The 23,620-nt window shown below is 43.4% G+C and overlaps 1 protein-coding gene across 1 annotated transcript in view; it reads left to right on the forward strand.

Moving 5' to 3' along the window:
* Nucleotides 1-23,620, forward strand: part of nipblb (NIPBL cohesin loading factor b) — a 690,432-nt gene that overhangs the window by 322,780 nt on the left and 344,032 nt on the right. The window contains exon 15 of the mRNA XM_067977852.1: nt 2,259-2,330. Coding sequence (XP_067833953.1) covers nt 2,259-2,330 — 72 coding nt within the window. The remainder of the gene's footprint in view (nt 1-2,258; nt 2,331-23,620) is intronic.

Below are 23,620 nucleotides of genomic sequence, written 5' to 3' on the forward strand. Positions count from 1 at the left end.
GTTGTAACTTCTATGATTCTATGATTCTATGTATTAATGGAAATAAGTGAATCTGATCATAACTTCTATATGTTCGTCTGATTGGAAATAAAGCAGCTTAATGATTCATATTAAGTGTTTGCTCAATCCATCTTTGGAGAGATTGAAGAAATATGTGTGCGAAGGAGGCAGGCATCCTGTCTGGATCATAAGATGCAACTGTCACATCCCCGGCTTATACTATTGTACAGTAGGGCAATGTGTCAACTCCTATTTGCAGGGCTATGGGGAAAGACCAAGGGTGTGGGATTAATTGGATAGCTCTTTCAAAGAACCGGCACAGGTATGATAGGCTGAATGGCCTCCTGTGCTGCACAGTTCTATGATTCGATAAAAGAAAGATGCTCAGACCATCTAAGGGTGCGATTGAACCCAAGAAGACTTGAATTTGTAACATGTGACTTATACACCGTGGCAAATAATCAAAAAGACTAATGGAATGTTAACCTTTATAACTAGAGGGATAGAATATAAAGGGGAGGAAATTTTGCTTCAGCTACACAGAGTCCTGGTTAGACCACATCTGGAGACTGTGTACAGTTCTGGGCATCGCACCTTAGAAAGGGGATATTGGTCTTGGAAGGAGTGCAGCACAGATTGACCAGAATGTCACCAGGGCTCCAGGGGTTGGATTATGAGGAGAGGTTACATAAAGTAAGCTTGTATTCGCTGGAATATAAAGGTTAAAGGCTGATTGGAGGTATTTAGGATTTTGAAAGGAATTGATAGGGTAGATAGAGAGAAACATTTTTCGCTGGTGGGGGAGTCTAAGACAACGAGACATAACCTTAAAATCAGAGCCAGGCCATTCAGGAGAGAAGTTCGGAAACACTTTACACACAAAGGGTGGTAGAAGTGTGGAACTCTCTCCCACAAAAAGCAGTAGATGTTAGCTCAATTAATAATTTTAAATCTGAGATCAATAGAATTTTGCTCGCCAAGGATATTATGGGATATGGAGCCAAGGCAGGTGGATGAGGTTAGGATACAGATCAGCCAGATCTCATTGAAGGGTGGAACAGGCTCGAGGAGCTGAAGGGCCTACTCCTGTTCCTGTGTTCAAACGCAAGTTTTAGAAGTTTTTAGCTCTTGGGTATGATTTTGTTTACAAAGCAGATAATCATATTTAATTTTAAATTGTGACATAGCAAACAGCATGGTGACCGGGAGAAAGTGGGTATAAGCAGAGAGCTGCGTCACTCCTGACTCAATTAGGCACATTTATACAGCTTACCTTCCAACTTGGGATGGTATACATTTCTGTCATGGTTGGTATTTGTGCATGTTTTGGATCTGGTCTGCACGCTTTGTGTGTAGGGCTGCCTGCTGTATCCATTGCATTTTTGACTATTCCACATTACGACTCTACATACAATTCCAAGTGAGACGATGCATTGTTTTCATTAGATTTTATTTTTTGTTCATTGCAGCAACCTCAGCTGTAATAGACTAAACCCTGCTGTTTGATTATATTAACCATAGAATGTTACAGCACAGAAGGAGGCCATTCAGCCCATCGTGCAATGTGCCGGCTCTTTCAAGAGCTATATCATTCCCCTGCTCTTCTTCCATAGCCCTGCAAATTCTTTCCCTTCAATTATTTATCCAGTTCCCTTTAGAAAGTTGCATTTGAATCTGCTTCCACCGCCCCTTCAGTCAGTGCATTCCAGATCATCACAACTCGCTGTGGAAAAAAAATTCTCCTCATCTCGCCTCTGGTTCTTTTGCCAATTATTATAAATCTGTCCTCTGGTTACCGGAAACAGTTTCTCCTTATTTACTCTATCAAAACCCTTCATGATTTTGAACACCTCGATCAAATGTCCCCTTGATCTTCTGTACTGTAAGGAGAAACCCCAGCTATTCCAGTCTCTCCATGTAACTGAAGTCCCTGATACCATCCTAGTAAATCTGTTCTGCAGCCTCTAAAGTCTTGACATCCTTCCTAAAGTGTGGCCCCAGAATTGACACACTATTCCAGTTGAGGTCTAACCAGTGTTTTATAAAGGATTAGCATAACTTCCTTGCTTTTGTACTCTGCCTCTATTAATAAAGCCCATGGTCCCATATGCCCTTTTTTAACAGCCTTCTCAACTTGTCCTACCACCTTCAAAGATTTGTGAACATAAATCCCGAGGTGTCTCTATTCCTGCATCCCCTTTATAATTGTACCATTTAGTTTAATGTTGCAAAGTATTAAAATTTATTCTTCTTTACAGTTGCCAAAAAGATGAGGAAAAGAGAAAAACAAAAGAAGAGGAAAGCATATGAACCTAAACTTACTCCTGAAGGTAAAGCTGCTGCCTCAAACACTTCACACATGGAGGTTGAATGCTTTTGAAATGCAGTAACTGTGTTGCTGAGCATTTAGAATCACAGAAGGAGGCCATTTGGCCCATTGTGTCCATGCCAGCGAAGAAGAGATATCCAGCTTAATCCCACTTTTCAGCACTTGGTCCGAATCCCTGTCGGTTACGGCACTTCAGGTGCTTATCCCAGTACTTTTTAAATGAGTTGAGGGTTTCTGCCTCTACCACCCTTTCAGGCAGTGAGTTCCAGACCCCCACCACCCTCTCGGTGATAAAAATTCTCCTCAGCTCCCATCTAATCCTTCTACCAATTACTTTAAATCTATGCCCCGTGGTCACTGACCCTTCTACTAAGGAAAATAGGTCCTTCCTATCCACTCTATCTAGGCCCCTCATAATTTTACATACCTCAATTAAATCTCCCTTCAGCCTCCTCTGTTCCAAAGAAAACAACCCCAGCCTATCCAATCTTTCCTCATAGCTAAAATTCTCCAGCCCTGGCACATCCTTGTAAATTTCCTCTATACCCTCTCTGGTACAATCACATCTTTCCTGTAATGTGGTGACCAGAACTGTACACAGTACCCAAGCTGTGGCCTAACCAATGTTTTATACAGTTCTAGCATAACCTCTCTGCTCTTATATTCTATGCCTCAGCTAATAAAGGAAAGTATCCCATATGCCTTTTTAACCACCTTATCTCCCTGTCCTGCTACCTTCAGGGATCTGTGGACATGCACTCCAAGGTCCCTCACTTCCTCTACACCTCTCAGTATCCTCCCATTAATTGTGTATTCCCTTGCCTTGTTTGCCCTCCCCAAATGTACCATATCTCACATTACTCTGGACTGAATTCCATTTGCCACTTTTCTGCCCACCTGACCAGTCCATTGATATCTTCCTTCAGTCTACAGCTTTCCTCCTCACTATCAACCACATGGCCAAATTTTGTGTCATCTGCAAACTTCTTGATCAAGCCCCCCACATTCAAGTCCAAATCATTAATATATATCACAAAAAGCAAGGGACCTAGTACCGAGCCTTACGGCAACCAACTGCAAATAGCATTCCAGTCACAAAAACACCCATCGACCGTAACCCTTTGCTTCCTGCCACTGAGCCAATTTTGGATCCAATTTGCCACTTTCCCTTGGATCCCATGGGCCTTTACTTTTTTGACCAGTCTGCCACGTGGGACCTTGTCAAAAGCCTTGCTAAAATCCATGTAGACTACATCAATTGCGCTACCCTCATCGACCCTCCTCAAAAAATTCAATCAAGTTAGTCAGACATGAGCTCCCCTTAACAAATCCGTGCTGACTGTCGTTGATTACTCCGTGCCTTTCTAAGTGGCAGTTTATCCTGTCCCTCAGAATTGATTCCAATAATTTGCCCACCACCGAGGTTAGGCTGACTGGCCTGTAATTACTCGGTCTATCCTTCGCTCCCTTTTTAAACAACGGTACAACATTAGCAGTCCTCCAATCCTCCGGCACCACGCCTGTATCCAGTGAAGTTTGGAAAATGATTGTTAAAGCCTCTGCTATTTCCTCCCTGGCTTCTTTTAACAGCCTGGGATACATTTCATCCGGCCCTGGTGATTTATCCACCTTCAAAGATGCTAATCCCCTTAGTACTTCCTCTCTCACTATGTTTATCCCATCCAATATTTTACACTCCTCCTTCTTAACTTCAATCCCTGTATCTACCCTCTCCTTTGTAGACAGATGCAAAGTATTCATTAAGAACCATACCCACATCTTCCGCCTCCACACAAAGTTTACCTTTTTGGTCTCTAATAGGCCCTACTTTTTCCTTAGTTATCCTCTTGCTCTTAATGTATTTATAAAAACATCTTTGGGTTTTCCTTGATTTTCACCTGCTAATATTTTTTCATGCCCTCTTTTTGCTTTCCTAAATTCCTTTTTAACTTCACCCCTGCACTTTTTATACTCCTGTAAGCTTTCCGTAGCAGTGAGTTCCCGATGTCTATCATAGGCTTTCTTTTTCTGCCTTATCTTACCCTGAACGCTTCTTGACATCCAGGGAGCTCTAGATTTGGCAGCCCCTCCCTTTTTCTTTGTGGGAACATGTTTACCCTGAACCCCTTGAATCACCCCTTTGCTCAACACCATCCAGGACAAAGGAACCCGCTTGATTGGCACCCCATCCACCACCCTAAACATTCACTTCCTTCACCACCGGCGCACAGTGGCTGTAGTTGTACCATCTACAAGATGCAATGCAGCAAATCGCCAAGGCTTCTTCGACAGCCCCTCCCAAACCCGCACCACCTAGAAGGACAAGGACAGCAGGCACATGGGAACAACACCACCTGCACGTTCCCCTCCAAGTCACATACCATCCCGATTTGGAAATATATCGCCGTTCCTTCATCGCCGCTGGGTCAAAATCCTGGAACTCCCTTCCTAACAGCACTGTGGGAGAATCTTCACCACACGGACTGCAGCGGCTCACCGCCACCTTCTCAAGGTCAATTAGGGATGGGCAATAAATGCTGGCCTTGCCACCGACGCCCACATCCCGTGAACGAATGAAAGAAAAGTTGAAATCCCCTACTGCCCTATTGTTTTTGCACTTCTCAGAAATTTGCCTACATATTTGCTTTTCTATCTCCCTCTGACTGTTTGGGGGTCTATAGTACACTCCCAGCAGTATGACTGCCCCTTTTTTGTTCTTTAGCTCAACCCATAAGGCCTCATTTAGCTGCTGGGTCCCTGGTTGAGGTCAGCTGCCTAAAATTGAAACCTGACTCTTCCTTTCACCTGTTCCTTGAGGATGGTTTTTGTTAGAACTTTGTGGTAGATGAAAGCAGTGTAATCAACACTCGTACCACATAGTGAGCTTGAATGATAATTTTCTGTTCTGGTTGGACCTGATTTAGCGAGACATAGCGGTTTTATTTTCCAAACCTAACTTCACCTAGTATTTGCCTTCAATCCATTGAGGTCAGGCACTAAATCAGTAGGAATCTATTCATCCCATCACATTGAATTAATCTCACACTGTGGTCTACCAAAGTTTTGAATTGGATGCGGCCTTTTTAAGCCAGTGTAAATTGCTCCTCTTCTTTGTTGGATTGCTGGTTCCTCTCGCTTTGGGAGGGGTGCCTTTTATTTCCCTTTGAAGTTTACTCCAAAACGTTTCAGTGGAGAGGGCAGCTGCCACTTTCATAAGGGCTTGTACTGAATTTTCTTTGCAGCACCTATGGATATTGGAGATAGTAAATAAACGCATAGTGCTTTTTGAATGTTCATTACCTACAGAATAAACCTGAAACATATTCTAATTCTGATCAAAGTTATTTCTATATTGTTCAACGGATTAAACAAGTGGGAGCAATTTATATTGTGGTCAAGTAGTCACCAGCTGATGTATTCCTTCATGAGAGTTGATTAATGTTTCTGCTAGTGCTTTCTTACTCTTTCGTTAGTAACTGTTCTGTGATTGTGACCTTATATTTCCCAATAGGATGTTTTTCTTTCTCCTCGTCTAATTTTCTCTCCTCACGGTTGTAACTCTTCCTGTGAGTACAGGAACCAGCACCAAAGCCTCACCCAGGTGGTCGGTCTCCATCTGTGCACCGTATACAGAGAATGGTTTTTTAATCTTTCTTCATTTTGCATAAAGGATTTAAGGGAGTGATGTCAAAATTTGCAGATATGGGAATTGAATCTCTACTTAAAAAGGAAAGATTTGTAGGGCTATGGGGAAAGAGCAAGGGAGTGGGACTAATTGGATAGCTCTTTCAAAGAGCCAACACAGGCACAATGGGCCAAATGCTTTTCTGTGCTGTATCATTCTAGGAGGCACAGTAAATAATTCAGCAAGCAACTAGGAAGGCAACTGGTATGTTGGCCTTTGTTGCAAGGGGGGTTGGAGTTTAAGAGTAAGGAGATCTTGCTGCAATTGTACAGGGCTTTGGTGAGACCACACCTGGAGTACTGTGTACAGTTTTGGTCTCCTTATCTAAGGAAGGATATACTTGCCTTAGAGGGGATGCAACAAAGGTTCACTAGATTAATTTCTGGGATGAGAGGGTTGTCCTTTGAGAAGAGGTTGAGTAGAATGGGCCTATACTCTCTGGAGTTCAGAAGAATGAGAGGTGATCTCATTGAAACATATAAGATTCTGAGGGGGCTTGACAGGGTAGATGCTGAGGTTGTTTCCCCTGGCTGGAGAGTCTAGAACTAGGGGATATAGTCGCAGGATAAGAGGTTGGACATTTAGGACTGAGATGAGGAAGAATTTCTTCACTCAGAGGGTTGTGAATCTTTGGAATTCTCTACCCAGAGGGCTGTGGATGCTGAGTCGTTGAGTATATTCAAGGATACTACAGTAATCATGGGTGACTTTAATCTACATATAGACTGGCCAAACCAAATTAGCAATAATACTGTGGAGGATGAATTCCTGGAGTGTGTATGAGATGGATTTTTAGACCAGTACGTTGAGGAGCCAACCTGGGAACAGGCTATCCTAGATTGGGTATTGTGCAATGAGAAGGGGTTAATTAATAATCTTGTTGTGTAGGGTCCTTTAGGGAAGAGTGACCATAACATGATAGAATTCTTCATTAAGATGGAAAGTAACGTAGTCCAATCCGAAACTCAGGTCCTAAATCTAAACAAAGGAAACTACGAAGGTATGAGGAGTGAGTTGGCTCTGATAGATTGGGAAGCTTCATTAAAAGGCATGACAGTGGATAGGCAATGGCTAACATTTAAGGAACGAATGCATGAATTGCAACAATTATACATTTCTTTCTGGCGTAAAACACAAAAGGAAAAGTGGCCCAACCATGGCTAACAAAAGAAATTAAGGATAGTATTAGATCCAAAGAGGAGTCATATAAAGTTGCCAGAAAAAGTAGCAAGCCTGAGGATTGGGAGCAGTTTAGAATTCAGCAAAAAAGGACCAAGAGATTGATGAAGAGGGGAAAAACAGAGTATGAGAGTAAACTTGCAAGGAACATAAAAGTGGACTGTAAAAGCTTCGACAAGTATGTAAAAAGAAAAAGATTAGTGAAGATAAATGTAAGTCCCTTACAGTCAGAAACGGGAGAATTTATAACGGGGAACAAGGAAATGGCAGAGCAATTAAACAAATACTTTGGTTCTATCTTCGCGGAAGAGGACGCAAATAACTTCCCAGAAATGCTAGGGAACCAAGGGACCAGTGAGAAGGAGGAATTAAAGGAAATTAGTATTTGCAAAAAAGTCGTGCTGGAGAAATTAATGGGACTGAAAGCCGATAAATCCCCCGGGCCTGATAATCTGCATCCCAGAGTACTAAAAGAGGTAGCCATGGAAATAGTGGATGCATTAGTTGTCATCTTCCAAAATTCTATAGATTATGGAACAGTTCCTGCAGATTAGAGAGTGGCAAATATAACCCCACTATTTAAAAAAGGAAGGAGAGAAAACAGGGAATTACAGATCGGTTAGCCGAACATCAGTAGGAGGGAAAATGCCCGAGTCTTTTATAAAAGATGTGATAACAGGACACTTAGAAAATATCAACGGGATGAGACAAAGTCAACATGGATTTATGAAAGGGAAATCATGTTTGACAAACCTACTGGAGTTTTTTGGGGATGCAACTGGTAGAATAGATAAGGGAGAACCAGTGGATGTGGTTTATTTGGATTTTCAGAAGGCCTTTGATAAAGTCCCACATAAGAGGTTGGTGTGCAAAATTAAAGCACGTGGGATTGGGGGGAATATACTGGCATGGATTGAAAATTGGTTAACAGACAGGAAACAGAGAGTAGGAATAAATGAGTCTTTTTCGGGGTGGCAGGCAGTGACGAGTGGGGTACCGCAGGGATCAGTGCTTGGGCCCCAGCTATTCACAATATATATCAATGATTTAGATGAGGGAACCAAATGTAATATTTCCAAGTTTGCTGACGACACAAAACTAGGTGGGAGCGTGAGTTGTGAGGAGGATGCAAAGAGGCTTCAGGGCGATTTAGACAAGTTGAGTGAGTGGGTAAATACATGGCAGATGCAGAATAATGTGGATAAATGTGAAGTTATCCACTTTGGAAGAAAAAACAGAAAGGCAGGAGTATTATTTAAATGGTGATAGATTGGGGAATGTTGATGTACAAAGGGACCTGGGTGTCCTTGTACACCAGTCACTGAAAGCAAACATGCAGGTACAGCAAGCAATTAGGAAGGCAAATGGTATGTTGGCCTTCATTGCAAGAGGATTTGAGCACAGGAGCAAGGATGTCTTACTGCAGTTATACAGGGCCTTGGTGAGACCACACCTGGAGTATTGTGTGCCGTTTTGGTCTCCTTACCTAAGAGAGCATATACTTGCCATAGAGGGAGTGCAGCAAAGGTTCACCAGACTGATTCCCTTGTGGATGAGTGCAGGGAGGATGAGCAAACTGGCCATGGCACCTTGGTTCAGGAGGCCATTGAAGTGCGGGGAGTAAAAAGGAAGGTGGTTGTTGTAGGCGACAATGTAGTTAGAGGGATAGACACTGTTTTCTGCAGCCAAGAGCGAGAGTACCGAAGGTGTGTTGCCTACCCGGTGCCAGGGTTAAGGACATCTCAGGGCTGGAGAGAAACTTGGAGTGGGAGGGGGAGGATCCAGTTATCATGGTCCACGTAGGTACCAACGACATAGGTAGGACTAAGAAAGAGGTTCTGCATTGGGAGTTTGAGTAGCTAGGGACTGAATTAAAAAGCAGAACCACAAATCTCTGGATTATTACCTGAGCCACGAGCAGATTGGTACAGGGTAAATCAGATCAGAGAGATGAATGCGTGGCTCAAAGATTGGTGTGGGAGAAGTGGGTTTCGATTCATCGGGCACTAGTACCAGTACTGGGGAAAGAGGGAGCTGTTCCGTTGGGACGGGCTTCACCTGAACCATGCTGGGACCAGTGTTCTGGTAAACTGAATAACTAGGGTGGTAGAGAAGGCTTTAAACTAAATAGAGGAGGGGAGGGTTCAGGTGGGGAGTAGTTTAGATTGATAGAGAAAAGACAAGTAAGTAGTACAGGAAAGTGATGGGGGTAATGATAAACAGAGTGTGTCAGGAAGGGACAGAGCGTACAAACATAAGAGTGCACTCGCAATTGGGGCCGGGGCAGGAAAGAATGATAAAAAGGCAAAATTAAAGGTTCTTTATCTGAATGCGCGCAGCATTCGTAATAAGATAGATGAATTGACGGCACAAATAGAAACAAATGGGTCTGATCTCGTGGCCATTACAGAGACGTGGTTGCAAGGTGACCAAGATTGGGAGCTAAATATTCAGGGTTATTTAACATTTCGGAAGGATAGGAAAAAAGGTAAAGGTGGTGGGGTAGCTCTGTTAATAAATGATGAAATTGGTATAATAGTGAGAAATGATCTTGGCTCAGATCAAGATGTCGAATCAATTTGGGTGGAGGTAAGAAATAGCAAGGGAAAAAATCACTGGCGGGAGTTGTATATAGGCCCCCTGACAGTAGCTACACTGTAGGGCAAAATAATAGTAGAAAATCAAGGGGCAAAGGGGAGGGAGGAACTAAAAACAATCACTATCACTAGAGAAAAAGTACTCAGTAAACTAATGGGTCTAAAGGCTGACAAGTCTCCTGGACCTGATGGCTTGCATCTGAGGGTCTTAAAGGAAGTGGCTACAGAGATAGTGGATGCATTGATTGTAATCTTCCGGAATTCACTAGATTCTGGAACATAAGAACATAAGAAATAGGAGCAGGAGTAGGCCAATCGGCCCCTCGAGCCTGCTCCGCCATTCAATAAGATCATGGCTGATCTGGTCCTAACCTCAAATCTAAAATCATGTCCAATTTCCTGCCCGCTCCCCGTAACCCCTAATTCCCTTTACTTCTCGGAAACTGTCTATTTCTGTTTTAAATTTATTTAATGATGTAGCTTCCACAGCTTCCTGGGGCAGCAAATTCCACAGACCTACTACCCTCTGAGTGAAGAAGTTTCTCCTCATCTCAGTTTTGAAAGAGCAGCCCCTTATTCTAAGATTATGCCCCCTCGTTCTAGTTTCACCCATCCTTGGGAACATCCTTACCGCATCCACCCGATCAAGTCCCTTCACAATCTTATATGTTTCAGTAAGATCGCCTCTCATTCTTCTGAACTCCAATGAGTAGAGTCCCAATCTACTCAACCTCTCCTCATATGTCCGCCCCCTCATCCCCGGGATTAACCGAGTGAACCTTCTTTGTACTGCCTCGAGAGCAAGTATGTCTTTTCTTAAGTATGGATACCAAAACTGTATGCAGTATTCCAGGTGCGGTCTCACCAATACCTTATATAACTGCAGCAATACCTCCCTGTTTTTATATTCTATCCCCCTAGCAATAAAAGCCAACATTCCGTTGGCCTTCTTGATCACCTGCTGCACCTGCATACTAACCTTTTGATTTTCTTGCACTAGGACCCCCAGATCCCTTTGTACTGCAGTACTTTCCAGTTTCTCGCCATTGAGATAATAACTTGCTCTCCGATTTTTCCTGCCAAAGTGCATAACCTCACATTTTCCAATATTGTATTGCATCTGCCAAATCTCCGCCCACTCACCCAGCCTGTCTATATCCCCTTGTAGGTTTTTTATGTCCTCCTCACTCTCCACTTTCCCTCCCATCTTTGTATCATCTGCAAACTTTGATATGTTACACTCGGTCCCCTCCTCCAAATCGTTAATATAGATTGTAAAGAGTTGGGGACCCAGCACCGACCCCTGTGGAACACCACTGGCTACTGGTTGCCAGTCCGAGAACGTACCATTTATCCCAACTCTCTGCTTCCTGTTAGATAACCAATCCTCCACCCATGCCAGAATATTACCCCCAATCCAGTGATTCTTTATCTTGAGCAATAATCTTTTATGTGGCACCTTGTCGAATGCCTTCTGGAAGTCTAAATACACCACATCCACTGGTTCCCCTTTATCCACTCTGTACGTTATGTCCTCAAAGAACTCAAGCAAATTTGTCAGACATGACTTCCCCTTCATAAAGCCATGCTGACTTTGTCCTATTAAATTATGTTTTTCCAAATGTTCCGTTACTGTCTCCTTAATAATAGACTCCAAAATTTTACTCACCACAGATGTTAGGCTAACTGGTCTATAATTTCCAGCCTTCTGCCTAATACCCTTTTTAAATAAGGGTGTTACATTAGCAGTTTTCCAATCTGCCGGGACCTTTGCCGAGTCCAGAGAATTTTGGAAAATTATTACCAAAGCATCCACAATCCCTACTGCCACTTCCCTCAAGACCCTGGGATGTAAGCCATCAGGTCCAGGGGATTTATCCGCCTTGAGTCCCATTAATTTACTGAGTACCAATTCCTTAGTGATTTTAATCATATTTAGCTCCTCGCCCCCTAGAGCCCCCCATAGCGGGGGCTCCCATAGGGGGGTCCCAGCGGATTGGAAAACCGCAAACGTAACACCCGTATTCAAGAAGGGAGTGAGACAGAAAGCAGGTAACTATAGACCAGTTAGCCTAACATGTCATTGGGAAAATGCTAGAATCCATTACTAAGGAAGTAGTAGCAGGACATTTGGAGACTCATAATACAATCAAGGAGAGTCAACATGGTTTTATGAAGGGGAAATCATATCTGACAAATTTATTAGAGTTCTTTGAGGAAGTAACGGGCAGGGTGGATAAAGGGGAACCAATGGATGCCGTATATTTGGATTTCCAAAAGGCATTCGATAAGGTGCCACATAAAAGATTACTGCACAAGATAAGAGCTCATGGTGTTGGGGGTAATGTACTGGCATGGATAGAGGATTGGCTAACTAACAGAAAACAAAGAGTCGGGATAAAAGGGTCATTTTCAAAAAGGCAATCTGTAACTAGTGGGGTGCCGCAGGGCTCAGTGCTGGGGCCTCAACTATTTACAATATATATCAATGACTTGGATGAAGGAACAGAATGTCTTGCAGCCAAATTTGCTGATGATACAAAGATAGGTGGAAAAGCAAGTTGCGATGAGGACACAAAGTGTCTGCAAAGGGATATTGACAGGTTCAGTGAATGGGTAAAAATTTGGCAGATGGTATATAATGTGTGAAAATGTGAAGTCATCCACTTTGGGAGGAAAAATAAAAAAGCAAAATATGATTTGAATGGAGAAATACTACAAAATGCTGTGGTACAGAGGGATCTGCGTGTCCTCGTACATGAAACACAAAGTCAACATACAGGTGCAGCAGATCATAAGAACATAAGAAATCGGAGCAGGAGTAGGCCAATCCGCCCCTCGAGCCTGCTCTGCCATTCAATAAGACCATGGCTGATCTGATCCTAACCTCAAATCTAAATTAATGTCCACTTTCCTGCCCGCTCCCCGTAACCCCTAATTCCCTTTACTTCTAGGAAACTGTCTATTTCTGTTTTAAATTTATTTAATGATGTAGCTTCCACAGCTTCCTGGGGCAGCAAATTCCACAGACCTACTACCCTCTGAGTGAAGAAGTTTCTCCTCATCTCAGTTTTGAATCCGGAAGGCAAACGGAATATTGGCTTTTATTTCTAGGGGGATGGAATATAAAAGCAGGGAAGTCATGCTGCAACTGTACAGGGTGCTGGTGAGACCACACCTGGAGTACTGTGGACAGTTCTGGTGCCCTTATTTAAGGAAGGACATACTTGCATTGGAGGCAGTTCAGAGAAGGTTCACTCGGTTGATTCTGGGTATGGAAGGGTTGTCTTATGAGGAAAGATTGAACAGGTTGGGTCTATACTCATTGGAGTTTAGAAGAATGAGAGGAGATCTGATTGAAACATACAAGATTCTGAGGGGACTCGATAGTGTAGATGCTGAGAGGATGTTACCCCTCATGGGGGAATCTAAAACTAGGGGGCATAGTCTCAGAATATGGGGTCGCACGTTTAAGACAGAAATGAGGAGGAATTTCTTCTCCCAGAGGGTTGTGAATCTTTGGAATTCTTTACCCCAAAAAGCTGTGGAGGCTGAGTCACTGAATACATTCAAGGCTGAGTTAGACAAATTTTTGATCAGCAAAGGAGTCAAAGGATATGGGGAAAGGGCGGGAAAGTGGAGTTGAGATAAAAATCAGATCAGCCATGATCTCATTGAATGGCGGAACAGGTTCGAGGAGCCGAATAGCCTACTCCTGCTCCTATCTCTTATGGTCTTATGGCCTACTGCTGCTCCTATTTTCATGTTTCTGTGTTGAGATCAATTGATTTTTGAACTCTAGGGGAATCAAGGGATATGGGGATTCGGCAGGAAAGTGGAGTTGAGGCTGAAGATCAGCCATGATCTTATTGAATGGCGGAGCAGGCTCGTGAGGTCGTATGACCTACTCCTATTTTTTCTGTTCTTATTCTGAGGACCAAGAAGGCTGCAGGGGGGTATTGATCAGATGGCAGAATGGGCAAAAAGTGGTAGCTGGATTCAAAGTCAGTAAATGTGAAGTGATACTTTTTTTAACCAAAATGTGATACTTTGAATGGGGGAAAGCTGGGTGATTGTAGATGAGTTCAGGTTTGCAAGGCATTAAAAGCAGCATCTCAAGTGGATACGGCCATTAAAAAAAACTAATGGAATACTGAGTGTTATGGCAAGATGTAACAGTGAATTTATATGAAGAATGCTCATCCTTGTATTTATATGGCACCGTTCACATATTTGGAACATCCCAAAGCACTTCACAGCCAATGAAGTACTTTTGAAAGGTAGTTACTGTTGCAATGTAGGAAACGAGGCATCCAATTTGCACACAGCAAGATCCCACAAACAGCAATGAGATAAATGACCGGACAATCCGTTTTAATGATCTTGAATGAGGGATAAATATTGGCCAGGTCAACAGAACTCCCTGGTCATCTTTGAATAGTGGCTGTGTAATCTTTTACATCCACCTGAGGGTGCAGACGGGTCCTCCAATTGTGCAGCAATGCCAAGTGTCAGCCTCGTTTATGTGCTCAAGTCTTTGGAGAGGAACTGACCCATGACCTTCTGACCCATAGGTGAGATGTTACCGCTGAGCTATGGCTGACTCCTCGATAAACCTTAGTAAAACTATACTATAGGAAGGATGTTGAGGCAATAGAGAGAGTATAACAGATTCACTTGCATGCTGCCTACGAGGAAATACAAAGACACAAAGATGTGAAAAATTTTCATTAGAACAATTAAAGGGTGTTTTGATTGTATTTAAAACATGAAAGGATGGGTCAGAGTAGAAACAGATTGCTTCCAGTGATTGAGGGTTTTAGAATGAGGGGACATAGATATAAAGGTAAGATATTTAGGTTGTGAGGCTGTGGAATACATTATTGGAGTTAGTGGAGCAGAGAGCATGGTAACATCTAAGAATAGGCTAGATAAGTAGTTGAAGAAAAATGGGATAAAGGGATAAGGGGACATCTTGATGCTGCTGTGCAGTGGATAGTGATGAGCATTAAGTCAGCTACAATTTAGAAGGTTCACTCGGTTAATCCCGGGGATGAGGGGGCGGACATATGAGGAGAGGTTGAGTAGATTGGGACTCTACTCATTGGAGTTCAGAAGAATGAGAGGCGATCTTATTGAAACATATAAGATTGTGAAGGGGCTTGATCGGGTGGATGCGGTCAGGATGTTCCCAAGGATGGGTGAAACTAGAACGAGGGGGCATAATCTTAGAATGAGGGGCTGCTCTTTCAAAACTGAGATGAGGAGAAACTTCTTCACTCAGAGGGTAGTAGGTCTGTGGAATTTGCTGCCCCAGGAAGCTGTGGAAGCTACATCATTGAATAAATTTAAAACAGAAATCGACAGTTTCCGAGAAGTAAAGGGAATTAGGGGTTACGGGGAGCGGGCAGGAAATTGGACATGAATTTAGATTTGAGGTTAGGATCAGATCAGCCATGATCTTATTGAATGGCGGAGCAGGCTCGAGGGGCCGATTGGCCTACTCCTGCTCCTATTTCTTATGTTCTTATGTTCTTATTAATTAAGTCTCTTTCGACATCATCATTCGTTATATTGACACTGTTCATGAAGAATGTGTGCTATCCATTTTTTTCCTTATGTGCAGTAATTTACACTTGCCCATATTAAATTTCATGCGCCACTGTTTGGCTCACTATTTTACAATCCGCCTGCCACAGTACCTATGTGTAAGTTTTTATGCAAGTACGGACTAGATGGGCAGAATGCCTCCCTCATCTGTACTTTTTGTGTATCACTAGTAAAACCTGGATTGATTTGTTCTGGTGTAACCACAATCTGATTGCACATGTGTAGATGTCACGACATTGTATATGGCGAGATAAGTTCCCTCATTGCGGCATCCAATTGTTACATACTTCCTCCACTACTCCACCAGAAGTCCCATTACCCGTGTGATCACTCTGAAAAAGAGCTTCCTGACCTCAGTCCTAAATTTTCCTTTTACTAATTTGAACCATTGTTCCTTTGTTCTACTGATACTTATTTTGAAGTAACTTTCCAGATTTACCTTTTCTATACAGTTTGATGTGTAATATCACGATGTAATCACCTCTCAGTTGCTGCATTTCGAAGATGAAAAGCCTAAGTTGTTCCAGTCTTTCCTCATTCCTCTGGCACTAGCAATCAGCATTGTGGCTCTTCTCTAAATTGCTTCCACACTCTGAAAGCTCCATTGTGTTTTGGTGACCAAAATTGGACAAAGCATTGAGGTTTTTTTTGACCAGAGCATTATACAGTCTAAGCACGACTTCCACTGACTTGGATTCTATTGTTTTGGCTATAGACCTTGTTATTCTGTTTGTTGATTGCTGCTGTGAAGTGGCTGAGCATGTTAAACGTCAAGTCTACTAGTTGCCCCAAACCCCTCAACATTACCCATTTCAGCACCATTCGTGAAGCATGTGCATTGCTTTTATTTCTTCCTACGTGCAGTGTTCCCACACTTGTACTAAATTCTATTTGCCATTGTTCCATCCGTTTTGCATCTTTTCTCCAATTCATTCCGTAATTTCATAGCTGCTTCCTCAGAATCAACTGCCCCTCCTAATTTGATATAATAATCTGCAAATGTAACCAGTTTGCGTTCAGTTTCTGAACCCAAATCCTTGATGTAAATTAGAATCTGTAGTGGTCCCAATACCGATACGCACTCAGTTCTTTCCTTCCCCTTGTCATAACTCCTCTACCAAGTACTGGCCGTATTATGCGCTGTATGCAATTTCTTATCCATTCTCAAGTTTTGCTCTGAATCCCCACAGCTTTGATCTTAACAAATAGTCTTGCGTGTGGAAATGTCAAATGTCTTTTGGAAGTCTAGTTACGCAATATTGTAGGGATCGCGCAATCTACTTGGGAAATCACTTCCTCAAAAAAGAAAATCAAGGAGGTTGATTGAATCCATGTTGATTGCTGCTTACTTGGTTATTATTTTACAGCTAACCAAATTTACTCTTGATTCCATGATTTTATCTGGTATTGTGGTAAGAATAATGAGCCCATACTTGTCTGCTTCTTGGTTGCCTTTTGTTAAAATGGACACCAAGTTGGCCTGTTTCCAATCCAGTGTTCAACGAATCCTCATAATGACTGTCAGTGCCCCAAAAACCACCTCCCCTGTCTCTTGGTACTCTGGGATAAATAACCATCTACTCCAGAGGATTTTTATTTTCAGCTCTTTTAGCCTTTGGAATTCCAGTCATTCATTCAGGAGAGCATGTTGCTCATATCTTCCCTTGTGAATACTTGGAGGAAGTAATTGTTCAGAATATTAACTATTTTGTGCTCATCCTCTGTTTCAGCCCCGTTTGCAACTTTTATGATTCTCACCTCTTCTCTGACTGCCCTCTTACTGTTAAATACGGAGAGAATTTCTTACTGTAATGTTTTGTGCTTGCAGCTGTGCTTTTCCCAGTTGCCTCTCTGTTCCTCTAATCACCCTTTTCACATTTTTCTGCATGTTCCTATTTTGGAGAACCCTTTCTCCTGCAGGATTTGATGAGGTCATTTTTTCCATGTTATTTCTAATTAATTTAGGGTCCTGCTTGGTTAGTCTGTAGCTATGTATGTAGTTATTCTGCATCCTAACATTTTACCCGTAACCTGTCCTCCACTGAATTGTTGTTGAACAGAACCTTGGTCTCCTGCTGCAATTAATTAGATTAAGTTGTTCCCTCACTTCTTTGAAGTTGGTTCTTCTAAAATGATAGACCGAGCTCCTGGTTCCCCATACTCGAGCCCCAGATCATGCTGAACTGCTGATTATCGCCCAAGGGCGCTATGACTTTTATTTCCAGTATATGTGCACTGCCTCTTGTGGCTTCTCCTGCATGCAGTATGCATTGTGTTTACCAATCCAGACTCCACATGGCTTGGATATTTGATTAATTGAAGCCGTCCATTAATATAACATTCCTGTTTTCACATCCCATTATCTTTTTATGGAGCAAACTCTTGAAATGAAACAATCAAAGACAGCCGGCACAGATTTATTAAAGTCAAGTGCTATTTGAGCCGTTTGAAGAAGTGACTGCCTAGATAGATAAAGGGAATTCAGTAGATGTAGTGGTTATGGATTTTCAGAAGACATTTGATAAGGTGCCTCACAGAAAGCTTGTTAGAAAAACTCAGGCATATGGTACAAGAGGAAGAGTAGCAGCATAGGTAGGAAGATAGTTGACGGACAAAAAGCAAAGAGTGATGGGTATAGAGTACAAGAGTAAAGTAGCAACAATGAACTTATAAACAAATGTTAGTTAGGCAACTGTGCATTGGGTAGTTCTGGGTGCTGCATTATAGAAAGGACATTAAAGCCATAGAGAGCGTAAAGTGTAGACTCACCACGGTGATTCCAGGACTGGGGAATTAGTTATGAGGAGAGACTTGAGATACTGGGACTATTTCCACTGGAGCAGAGAAGGCTAAAAGGAGATTTCATAGAACCATAGAATGATGCAGCAGAGAAGGAGGCCATTTGGCCCATCGTGCTGTGCCGGCTCTTTGAAAGAGCTATTCAATTAGTCTTACTCCCCTGCCTTTTCCCAATAGCGCTACAAATTTTTCCACTTTGAGTATTTGCCCAATTCTCTTTTGAAATTATTATTGAATCTACTTCCACCACCCTTTCAGGCAGTGCATTCCAGAACGTCATAACTTGCTGTGTAAAACATTTTATTCCTCATGTCCACTCTGGTTCTTTTGCCAATTACCTTAAATCTGTGTCCTCTGGTTACCAACCCTTCTGCCACTGGAAACAGTTTCCATTTATTCTATTAAAACGCTTCATGATTTTGAATACCTCTATCAAATCTTTCCTTAATCGTCTGTACTCTAAGGAGAACAACCCCAATTTCTCCAGTCTTGACATAACTCAAGTCCCTCATCCCGCTACCATTCTAGTAAATCCCCTCTACACCCTCTCTAGGTCTTGACATCCTTTCGACAGAGTGGAGCCCAGAATTGCAGATGACACAAAACTTGGAAGTGTAGTAAACAGTGAGGAGGATAGTGACAGACTTCAAGAGGACATGGACGGGCTGGTGGAATGGGCGGACACGTGGCAGATGAAATTTAACACTGAGAAGCGTGAGGTGATATATTTTGGTAGGAAGAGCGAGGAGAGGCAATGTAAACTAAAGGGTACAATTCTAAAATGGGTGCAGGAACAGAGAGACCTGGGAGTATATGCACACAGGCTGTTGAAGGCAGCAGGACAGGTTGATAGAATCATAGAAAGTTACGGCACAGAAGGAGGCTATTAGGCCCATCGTGTCCGTGCAGGCCGAGAAAGAACTATCCAGCTTAATCCACAATTTCCAGCACTTGGTCCGTAGCCCTGTAGGTTACGGCACTTCAAGTACACATCCAAGTACTTTTTAAGTGAGTTGAGGGTTTCTGCCTCTAACACCCTTTCAGGCAGTGAATTCCAGACCCCCACCACCCTCTGGGTGAAAAAAATTATCCTCAGCTCCCCTCTGTTCCTTCTACCAAATACTTTAAATCTATGCCCCCTGGTCACTGACCCCTCTGCTAAGGGAAATAGGTCCTTCCTATCCACTCTATCTAGGCCCCTCATAATTTTATCCACCTCTATTAAATCTCCCCTCAGCCTCCTCTGTTCCAAAGAAAACAACCCCAGCCTATCCAATCTTTTCTCATAGCTAAACTTCTCCAGCCCTGGCAACATCCTCGTAAATGTCCTCTGTACCCTCTCGAGTGCAATCACATCTTTCCTGTAATGTGGTGACCAGAACTGTACACAGTACTCAAGCTGTGGCCTAACCAATGTTTTATACAGTTCTAGCATAACCTCCCTGCTCTTATATTCTGTGCCTCAGCTAATAAAGGAAAGTATCCCATATGCCGCCTTAACCACCTTATCGACCTGTCCTACTACCTTCAGGGATCTGTGGACATGCACTCCAAGGTCCCTCACTTCCTCTACACCTCTCAGTATCCTCCCATTTATTGTGTATTCCCTTGCCTTGTTTGCCCTCCCCAAATGCATTACCTCACACTTCTCTGGATTGAATTCCATTTGTCACTTTTCTGCCCACCTGACCAGTCCATTGATATCTTCCCGCAGTCTACAGCTTTCCTCCTCACTATCAACCACATGGCCAATTTTTGTATCATCTGCAAACTTCTTAATCATGCCCCCTACCTTCAAGACCAAATCATTAATATATAACACAAAAAGCAAGGGACCTAGCACTGAGCCCTGTGGAACCCCACGGAAACAGCCTTCCAGTCGCAAAAACACCGGTCAACCAATACCCTTTGCTTCCTGCCACTGAGACAATTTTGGATCTAACTTGCCACTTTCCCTAGGATCCCATGGGCTTTTACTTTTTTGACCAGTCTGCCATGTGGGACCTTGTCAAAAGCCTTGCTAAAATCCATGTGGACTACATCAAACGCGTTACCTTCGTCGACCGCCCTTGTTACCTCCTCAAACAATTCAATCAAGTTAGTCAGACACGACCTTCCCTTAACAAATCCGTGCTGACTTGTCCACTTGTAAAAGAAAAACTGTTCCCATTGGCGGAAGGGTCACGAACCAGAGGACATAGATTTAAGGTGATTGGCAAAAGAACCAAAGGCGACATGAGGAAAAACTTTCTTATGCAGCGAGTGGTTAGGATCTGGAATGCATGCTTGAGAAAGCGGTTAAGAAAGCATACAGGATCCTGGGCTTTATAAATAGAGGCACAGAGTAAAAAAGCAAGGAAGTTACGATGAACCTTTATAAAATACTGATTCGGCCGCAACTGGAGTATTGTGTTCAGTTCTGGGCACCGCACTTTAGGAAAGATGTGAAGGCCTTAGAGAGGGTGCAGAAAAGATTTACTAGAATGATTCCAGGGATGAGGGACTTTAGTTACGTGGATAGACTGGAGAAGCTGGGGTTGTTCTCCCTAGAGCAGAGAAGGTTGAGAGGAGATTTGATAGAGATTCAAAATCATGAAGGATCTAGACGGAGCAGATAGAGAGAAACTGTTCCTATTGACGGAAGGGTCGTGAACCAGAGGACACAGGTTTAAGGTGATTGGCAAAAGAACCAAAGGTGCTACGAGGAAAAACTTTTTTACACAGCAAGTGTCTTTTTTTTATTCGTTCATTAAATGTGGGCGTCGCTGGCAAGGCCGGCATTTATTGCCCATCCCTAATTGCCCTTGAGAAGGTGGTGGTGAGCCGCCTTCTTGAACTGCTGCAGTCCGTGTGGTGAAGGTTCTCCCACAGTGCTGTTAGGAAGGGAGTTCCAGGATTTTGAGCCAGCAACGATGAAGGAACGGCGATATATTTCCAAGTCGGGATGGTGTGTGACTTGGAGGGGAACGTGCAGGTGGTGTTGTTCCCATGTACCTGCTGCTCTTGTCCTTCTAGGTGGTAGAGGTCGCGGGTTTGGGAGGTGCTGTCGAAGAAGCCTTGGTGAGTTGCTGCAGTGCATCCTGTGGATGGTACACACTGCAACCACTGTGTGCTGGTGGTGAAGGGAGTGAATATTTAGGGTGGTGGATGGGGTACCAATCAAGCGGGCTGCTTTGTCCTGGATGGTGTCGAGTTTCTTGAGTGTTGGAGCTGCAGTCATCCAGGCAAGTGGAGAGTATTCCATCACACTCCTGACTTGTGCCTTGTAGATGGTGGAAAGGCTTTGTGGAGTCAGAAGGTGAGTCACTCGCCGCAGAATACTGAAGAATATCCAGCCTCTGACCTGATTTGTTGCCACAGTATTTATGTGGCTGGTCCAGTTAAGTTTCTGGTCAATGGTGACCCCCAGGATGTTAATGGTGGGGGATTCGGCGATGGTAATGCCGTTGAATATCATGGGGAGGTGGTTAGACGATCTCTTGTTGGAGATGGTTAGGATCTGGAATGCACTGCTCGATTGGGTGTTGGAGACAGGGTCAATTGTGGCTTTCAAAAAGGAATTAGATAGGTACCTGAGGAGGAAAATTTGCATGGCTACAGGAGAAGAGCAAGGGAGTGGGACTAGCTGGATTCCTCTTACAGAGCCCGGTGCAGGCTCGATGGGCCGAATTGCGGCCTCCTGTGCTGTAACCATTCTATGAATTGGCCACAATGCTCCAGTTGTGTTTTGTAAAGGTTTAGCATAACTTCCTTGGTTTTTTACCCTATGCCTCTACAAAGCCCAGGATGGCGTATGCCTTTTTCGCAGCCTTCTCTACTTGTTCTGCCACCTTCAAAGATTTGTGTCTGTGCAGCCCAAGGTCTCTCTGTTCCTGCACCTTTTTAAAATTGTACCATTTAGTTTATATTGCCTCTCCTCATTCTTCCTACCAAAATGTATCACTCAACACTTATCTACGTTAAATTTCATCTGCCATCTGTCTGCCCATTTCAACATTCTGTCCATGTCCTCCTGATGTCTGTTACTATCCTCCCCATTCTTTAATAGCCTTTAAAATTACAAAGAGTTTTGACAGTGAATAGGGAAAGATTTTCTTATGCTTCGGGGAATCGGTGTCTAGGGGTCATCAATTTAAAATGGTCACCCAAGAGAGTGAAGTGAGTGGTTAGGAGAAATTTCTTTATGAAGAGGGTTGTTGGAGTGAGAATGCTTCACTACAAGGAGTAGTTGACACAGACCATTGCATCTTTAAAGGGAAAATTGGAGAAATACTTCAAGCAGTGAGAGATACATAAAAACGTAGAAAATAGGAGCAAGAGTAGGCCATTCGGCCCTTCGTGCCTGCTCCGTCATTCAAAATGATCATGGCTGATCGTCGAACTCAGTATCCTGATCCCGCTTTCTCCCCATATCCCTTGATCCCTTCAGCATTAAGAAAGATATCTATCTCCTTCTGGAATACATCTAATGACTTGGCCTCCACTTCCTTCTGTGGTAGAGAATTCCACAGGTTCACCACCCTCCGAGTGAAGAAACTTCTCCTCATCTTGGTTCTAAATGGCATTCCCCGTATCGTGAGACTGTGACCCCTGGTTCTGGACTCCCCGGCCATCGGGAACATCCTCCCTGCATCTAGTCTGTCTAGTCCTGTTAGAATTTTATATGTTTTGATGAAATCACCTCTCATTCTTCTAAACTCTAGTGAATATAGGCCTAGTCAACCCAATCTCTCCTCATACGTCAGTCCTGCCATTCCAGGAATCAATCTGATAAACCTTCGTTGCACTCCCTCCACGGCAAGGACATCCTTCCTCAGATAAGGAGACCAAAACTGCACACAATACTCCAGATGTGGTCTCACCAAAGCCCTGTATAACTGCAGTAAGACATCTCTGCTCCTGTACTCAAATCCTCTTGCAATGAAGGCCAACATACCATGGTGAGGTGAGAGTGACTGCCTTTGACATCAAGGCAGCATTTGACCGACTGTGACACCAAGGAGCCCTAGTAAAATTGAAGTCAATGGGAATCAGGGGGAAAACTCTCCAGTGGCTGGAGTCATACCTAGCACAAAGGAAGATGGTAGTGGTTGTTGGAGGCGAATCATCTCAGCCCCAGGACATTGCTGCAGGAGTTCCTCAGGGCAGTGTCCTAGGCCCACCCACCTTCAGCTGCTTCATCAATGACCTTCCCTCCATCATAAGGTCAGAAATGGGGATGTTCGCTGATGACTGCACAGTGTTCAGTTGCATTCGCAACCCCTCAAATAATGAAGCAGTCCGAGCCCGCATGCAGCAAGACCTGGACAACATCCAGGCTTGGGCTGATAAGTGGCAAGTAACTTTCACGCCAGACAAGTGCCAGGCAATGACCATCTCCAACAAGAGAGAGTCTAACCACCTCCCCTTGACATTCAATGG

The sequence above is a fragment of the Heptranchias perlo genome, unplaced genomic scaffold, assembly GCF_035084215.1.
Source record: "Heptranchias perlo isolate sHepPer1 unplaced genomic scaffold, sHepPer1.hap1 HAP1_SCAFFOLD_182, whole genome shotgun sequence".
NCBI classification, from domain to species: domain Eukaryota; kingdom Metazoa; phylum Chordata; class Chondrichthyes; order Hexanchiformes; family Hexanchidae; genus Heptranchias; species Heptranchias perlo.